This window comes from Pygocentrus nattereri, chromosome 10, assembly GCF_015220715.1.
Source record: "Pygocentrus nattereri isolate fPygNat1 chromosome 10, fPygNat1.pri, whole genome shotgun sequence".
Lineage (NCBI taxonomy): Eukaryota > Metazoa > Chordata > Actinopteri > Characiformes > Serrasalmidae > Pygocentrus > Pygocentrus nattereri.
Window position 1 is genome coordinate 4,002,501 of NC_051220.1, and position 7,500 is coordinate 4,010,000.

Consider the following 7,500-nt stretch of genomic DNA (forward strand, 5'->3'; position numbering starts at 1 on the left):
AGTGCAAAGCAGGAAATTTCAGGGTTCTGGTGCAACAGTATGTTGAAACGTGTTCGCAACCAGAGGCAGGGGGGCAGAGGAGACACACACTCCTCCCTCTCCCAAACACACACACGCTGTGAGAGGTGTCGTTCGAGGGCCTGAGTAGAGCCGTCTGGCTGCCACGGCCCTTAATAAAAATGAAGCATCTCAAACGGAAATAAAAACGAGTCCATTAAACCCAACGCAGAGTATCCTTCCACACTACTGCCGCCAATTCCCACCGTATGGAACAGAGGGAAGAAGAAGAGAGGGTCTGGCAACCTTTCAGCAGTCAATTGTCAAGGCTGATTTGACACAGTTGGAAATGGCTTCCCTTTGCATACTAGAATGGCTTCCCCAGTGTTGGCTATTCTGACCTCTACGTGCACGGGTCAATTCCCAGTTACCGCGACACGGAACACAAAGGAAGAAGACAGCAGTTCACAACTATGTTAAGGTTTTTCACAGCTGGAAGTGCACAGGTCGGACTGTTAAGCCTCACATGGTGACCCACATCATGTAATTAGTCGCAATAAGCCATCTTCTGTTTCATTTTCTCGTTCACAGATGCCATTAAATTAGTGGTTTGAAATAATGTCATCTGAAATATTCATGCGATACTCTGTTGGTGTTTCGATCGGCTGTTTCATGAAACGTCCAACAAAGCCGAGATGCGGCTGTCGCAGCCGACTTTCAAACACGATGCAGGACACTTTGTGTAATTCGTGTATTACAAGTGTAATTCGGTTTCTTGTAGATTTCAAGCAACTAGTTTCACTGTGTAAAGCCGGCATAGACTGTAACCTCGCAACCTAATAATCTAGAATTCTGATCACATTTGAAGCGTAAATCTCAAATTATTCAGAGAATTTGGCCATCCTATTATCTGAATGCAGTTATGTAATAGGGATGAACATTTCAGTCATTGGCTGTTTCACGAAACTTGCTTAACAAAGCTGAGATGCAGCTGCGGGAGTTTCAGATGTGTTGCAGGACGCTTTATATTATGCCACCAAGTGTCATTCAGTTTCTTGCAGATTTCAAGCAACTAGTTTCACTGTGCAAAGCCAGTATAGACTGTAACCCTGCAACCTAATAATCTATAATTCAGATCACATCTGAAGTGTAAAGCTTGAATTATTCGGAGAATTTGACTCTTATCGTCTGAACGCAGTAGGGATGTGATGAGCATTTCAGTCAAATGTGCTGAGAGAATTTGAACGATATTATTAGTATTGTTCGTATTTCTAGTATAAAAGTCTTCCTTCTTAAGAGAAAACGGATAAGAAACGTTGACCGAGACGTAGGCTCTACACTGCCCCGTCTACGTGGAGTTCAGTATAAAAATATAAGACTTACATAAAACTATAACAGGCAAGAACCATCACGGTTGAAGTTCTTGATGGGGTCAATATGGTCTGAAGGTTCCCTGCTACCGTAGCTTTTCTCAGCAAAGTAGATTAAGCTAAAAGTCAATTCACTGCAACAAATGATTAATCTACGTGGGCAAAGCTCCAGTAGGCTCCAGTCCCATTTCTTCTTTTTACCCCTACCCCTTGTTTTCGAGTGTCACCCTTGGATCTGAGCTACAGGGGGTAGTGGTTGAAATCTTGCCCCACAAAATGGGACAAACCTCAAATAAAAACAAATAAATAAATCATAACTTCATTAACAGCACTTCAATAAGCGGCCCGTCTGCAGGGACAGCAGAGGAGGGGAAAGTTCGGCTCCTCACTGCTGGGCTTTAGTTACATTTAGGGATCAGACGCCTTCAAAGAGGGGGGCAATTATTTATTATCACCCCCCCTAATTCTTCAGTGATGTGAAGCTGAAGTCAGATATTCTCCAGATTCCTGTTAGAATTTTCCCGTTCCACCTTAAATGGAGCAGCAGTTACATTCTGGAGCTTCAGGCGTCAGAACTGCTGGACTATTTAAGGTGGAACGGGAAAGTTAGCTAGCTAGCTACACAGACATTCGCATGCTATTAGTGATTTTTATGCTTGTTATGAAGAAAAAAATGACCAAAATCCACTGAAACCACATTAAACTAAGATAAAACGGTGGTGATCGTGACTTTTTAACAGAGAAAATTCTCACATTTGGGGGTTTCTTTGGTCTCTTCTTCTCCGTCTCGCAGCTTTTTCTGTTTTTCTCATATCTCTCTGTCTGGAGTCTCTGAAAAACCTCCGTTTGGAGGGTCATGTAGCCCCAACACTTCACCCCACCCCTCTATCTCAACAAGAATCGGGACACCCCACCCCTAGACGTGAACAAGCAAAACAGAGGGCTAAGGGCTCAGAGGTAGGGGCGAGGGGTGAAATGGGACTGGGCCTAGTTTGTGATGCTTGTAGCCCAACTGTTCCACAAGCTATTCAGCTTAGTGACGGGGCTGCAGTAGCTAAATGTTAATTACTACAGGAGCCTCTGTACTTGCATATGTTGGTAGCGTAGTGTCCTGCAAAGCGTAAACGTTACAGTGAGCAGGTGACGCTGAAAATGTCCGAGACGTGGGTGTACCTCGCTCTGGCTGGCACTGTTGCTTGGCACGCGGGGGGCGTGGTGGCTTAGGGCAGACAGGCAGGCCAGGATCAGGTGGATGGCTCCGATCTCCAGGGCCATGCGTCGCAGCAGCAGGCCGTCATCCGTGGTCAGGGGTGTCGCACTGAAGAGCGCACGGAGCACGTGGAACGGCAGCGTCGGGAGGACGTTAGCCGAGGGAGACTGCAGGATGTGACCTGAGAAGAAGGGGAGAGAGTAGAGGCGCTTTGAGGATTCCACTGGACCAGATTTAACAGCACTTCTTAGTAAACAGCTCCCATTCACGCTTCAAAGGAAAACCAAATTAGCCAAGACATGGTCTAAAGTTAATACTTGAGCAGGAATATCAGGTTAGACCCCCCCATCCTTTCCTCAGTGATGTCATCCTGCACATTCTTTCAGACCCAAAGTGTCTTCTTGCAGTGGAAGAAGAGACAAACACCTGTGGATTATGACCCATCTTCTCTGTCTAATAATAATTTAACAAAATAGGAAATGCAGAACTTCTACGGCCGTTTTGACTTGAAATTAAATTAAGGGTGGTCTCACGGCATCAGAAAGCACACATGAAAGAAGGGTCTACTCGACTATATAAACGAGCTATGCAGCAAGAGGCACTCCTCATCATCATTAATCATTATTATCCAGTCCCGACCAGTCAATTACAGAGTAAACCAATCAACAAACATGTCACTCAAATCATCCACACTACCAGCAACCAGAAGTGTCAGCAATGCACGGCGGGAAGCGCTCAGCTCATCTATGCACAATTAGGCCGATCAGCTGGGCAAGAACACATTTAACTAATCAATAGTTGACGGTGGAGACACACTGGGAGCGTAAGGGGACAATGAGGACTAGGCAAATGCAGAAGATGAAGAGGGTGCTTGGCTCCTTTGTTTGCTTGCGTGTGTGTGTGCGCGCGTGTGTGTGTGTGTGTGTGTGTGTGTATGAGAACAAGGGAGAGGGAGTGAGAGAGCGGTACCCGCTGGGCAAATGTGCCATCAATAATTAGGCCAGTTGTGACTGCTGCCCACCAGAGGTGAAATCGTGAGCTGAATGTATCCTCATTTTAGGGGCGGTATTTAAACACACTGCGCTAGCGAGGGCCAGGTGGGTCAGCATGGGCCGCTACTGCACCAGCCCAGGGGCTAAAACAAGAGCGAGTGCTGAGAGCTGTGCAGAAGGCTGAGATTAAGCCACAGGAGAATCACCATGCTGAGAAAATCATGGACTACAAAGCGTGGTCCCCATCAGTCGGCTCTCCGCCCGATCAGCCATCTCTGATTTCAACTTTTCAACAAATCCAGACCAAAGCAAAGCACCGAGTCAGCAGGCCTCAAGTTCCCTTAGGTGCTGAATTATGTTTAGCTTGGTGCAAATAAGATGCTGGGGTCACAAAGAACCAGCCGAAAACATTGCTTTCTAACAGATTCCCAGTCCCCGAGAAATGGATATGATGAAAATAGTAACAATGAATTCTCCCACATCTCTCCCGCTATAATAAACAGGGCAGCCACTAAAGGCTGCTTCTAATGAATGAAAGTAAACGAGGGCCCTGCTTCACATTATGCGAACAGAATCATGAAAACGGGTTCCCATTAGGTTTCATATATTAGTATCTTCAGGTAAGGTGTCTCTCTAACTGAAACATGCATAGTAAAGGAAAATTAAAAAGGGAAATTCAGAGGAAAATCTCTTTTATGGTCCCGTCAAAGTGATTATTGAATTCTAGTTAGACCCATCAAGCCATCTATAGTCCAACAGCTGTATGAATGGAAGCGAGAGGCTACAATCACAGAGGAGTTGGACCCAGTGACTGTATACAGCATAAGATGTACACCGATCAGGCATAACATTCTGACCACCTACTCGTTTCTGCACTCACTGTCCATCTTATCAGCTCCACTTACTGTATAGCTGCACTCTGTAGTTCTACAGTTACAGACTGTAGTCCATCTGTTTCTCTGATACTCTGTTACCCTGTTCTTCAGTGGTCAAGACCCCCATGGACCCCCACAGAGCCGGTACTATTTGGGTGGTGTGTCATTCTCAGCACTGCAGTAACACTGATGTGGTGATGGTGATGTGTTATTGTGTGTTGTGCTGGTACGAGTGGATCATACACAGCAGTGTTGCTGGAGTTTTTAAGTGTCACTGCTGGACTGAGAATAGTCCACCTGATGAAGGACTAGAGGATGACCAACACAAACTGTGCAGCAGCAGATGAGCTGTCGTCTCTGACTTTACATCTACAAGGTGGACCGACAAGGTAGGAGTGTCTAATAGAGCGAACAGTGAGTGGACACTGTGGACACTAACACACCACCACATCAGTATCACTGTAGTGCTGAGAATGACCCACCACCCAAATAGTACCTGCTCTATGAGGGTCCATGGGGGTCCTGACCACTGAAGAACAGGGTAACAGAGTATCAGAGAAACAGATGGACTACAGTCTGTAACTGTAGAGCTACAAAGTGCAGCTATATAGTAGGTGGAGCTGATAAAGTGGGCAGTGAGCGTAGAAACAAGGAGGTGGTCAGAACGTTACGCCTGATCGGTGTAGCTATGCAATGATAAAGAAGTTTTACGTCACAAATAAGACATTATTTCAACATAATCAGGCTGTGCTCAGATGCCGGACTGTATTCCGGAATGTTTTAACTGCGATGGAAAAGCTTTATCATCATGCGTCACTTCTCATGAATTAACCAATGAAAAACAGGTTGTCAAAAGGTTGGCTTAACTTGAAGTAACTATGTTAAGAAGCGCTTCTTCCATGGCGAGTTAATTCAGAATTAAGGAAGTCTGACTGTGTTGCTCATGTGTATAAAAAATAAATAAATAACTAAATAGAAGTCGGGGTTCACTTACTTCCCTCGCCATCATCAGTCACACCCAGCACTAAGCGCAGCAGGCACTGCGCATGTTTACGCTCCTTTAGGAGCACCTCTGCGTAGCCTGGCAACCGCAGAAAAAGCCCGAAGGCGGCCAGCGAGTGGGCGGGGATGGGTGAAGTGGTCTGCACAGAAGACTTGATTGGCGGCGGCTCAGCCGCGATGTTCTCGGGAGCCTCGTACACCAGCTCGCCTGACTGCTCGATGGTGACCCATTCGAACTGGTCACTGTCCTTGGGTTTCTCCTGCGTTGTGGATGGCACTACGGGTGCACTGACCTGCACGGGACAATACAAGTTCAGCAGATGCAAGAATGCATACGTACACACAGAGGCACAAAACGCTGACTAGTTCAAGCTCAAAAGGCACAAAGGGCGTCACTATCACCTTGGAAAAGGAACAAAAAAGCAAGGGGAGTGAACGTTCATCAGCATTTACGAATTTATGAAAAACAGGACGTGGGATATGCATCACGGCATTTTTAATAACGAATTGACAAGGCTGGGTGACGTGTCCAAACTCCTTTACCTGATCATTCAATGCAGATCATTTTAGGTGCATGTTCTAATGCTCAGCTGTGCGTCTGAATGATGTGCTGTACTTTGAAGAAGGCAAAAGACTCGATACACAATAATCCTAGGTATTTACACCAATCAGGCACAACATGACCACATCCCTGTTTCTAAACTCATTGTCCTTTTTATCAGCTCCACTTACTGTATAGGTGCCACCCTTTGTAGTTCTAACAAGGCAGGAGTGTCTAATAGAGCGGACAGTGAGTGGACACAGTGTTTAAAGACTGTGTCTGACCCACTTGTACCAGCACAACACACACTACCACACATAGTACCTGCTCTGTGGGGGTCCATGGGGGTCCTGATCACTGAAGAACAGGGTAACAGAGTATCAGAGAAACAGATGGACTACAGTCTGTAACTGTAGAACTACAGAGTGCAGCTATGCAGTAAGTGGAGCTGATAAAGTGGACAGTGAGTGTAGAAACAGGGAGGTGGTCATGATGTTAGGCCTGATCAGTGTATGCAATGCATGTTACTGCTACATATGAAAGATGTGCAGATTCTAGTTTCTATCAAAATGACCTAAAACTTCTATTTTTAATACAGGAAAAGAAGAAAAAAAGCTGACTGAACTGTCTATCCTAGAAAAGGTGTTACACGATGACCTTCACTTCACTATCACTGGAACCAAAGGTAGTTCACAGTGATGTGTGCATGCGTGTGGTTACGTGGAGCACTGGCCTGTTGGATGACATCAGGGTAGAGCATGGGTAGTCTCTCTGCAATGAGGGCCAGGCCTCCCATTCCTGCAAACACCTGCAGGGGGGACTGGATGGGGCTCGTCTCCAGGAGAGACTCGTCTATGGCTGCATCCAAACACTCCTCGCCCGGGGTCATGGGCTCATCCTCTGGACAACTGCTCAGCATCTCGCAGTGCTCTGCAAAGACAAAGTTCAACCAAACAATAAGCAATGTGGCTACAAGTAACTGGTAACTCTTGACGTTAATGGTCCACTGCAGATGCTTTGAAGATGCTTTCTTTTGTTTAACTGACCAGAGACAATTCTATATGAATTCATCTGGTATTCATTTAAAATTCTTTGTAACCCTAAAGTGAACCTTTTTCAATTAATTTCAGCATTTGCATAAAAACCATGGCAGACTACATACAAACGCTATGCTCACGTTATCAGGCTGAAGTGGCACACATCAGATTTTTTGCCCTATTGTGACTCAGATCTGACGTTTTCAGGGCTGCGTGGACGCAAATCTGATCTTTTCAAATCCGAACTGAGCAACTTTCATATGTGGTTCTAGATCGGATACGTATCCGATCCGTGGCCACGTGACCTCAATGTGACGCTCAGATGGGCTTTTCCACCGTTTACAGGCACCGTTTCGGTGCTGTTGCCATGGTAACGCTGAATGATGGTCACGTGCAGCATAACAAACACATGAATTCCGGTCTGAGCGTAACATTGTCACATGACCACGAACTGGATACGTAACCGATCAAGGACC

The 7,500-nt window shown here is 45.9% G+C and overlaps 1 protein-coding gene across 11 annotated transcripts in view; it reads right to left on the reverse strand.

Moving 5' to 3' along the window:
- Window positions 1-7,500, reverse strand: part of birc6 (baculoviral IAP repeat containing 6) — a 193,601-nt gene that overhangs the window by 89,292 nt on the left and 96,809 nt on the right. For all 11 annotated transcript variants that reach the window (XM_037542199.1, XM_037542191.1, XM_037542197.1 and 8 more), the window contains exons 62-64: window positions 6,721-6,917; window positions 5,439-5,739; window positions 2,541-2,758 (exon numbers count right to left, since the gene is read on the reverse strand). In XM_037542199.1, the coding sequence (XP_037398096.1) occupies window positions 2,541-2,758; window positions 5,439-5,739; window positions 6,721-6,917 (716 nt within the window). The remainder of the gene's footprint in view (window positions 1-2,540; window positions 2,759-5,438; window positions 5,740-6,720; window positions 6,918-7,500) is intronic.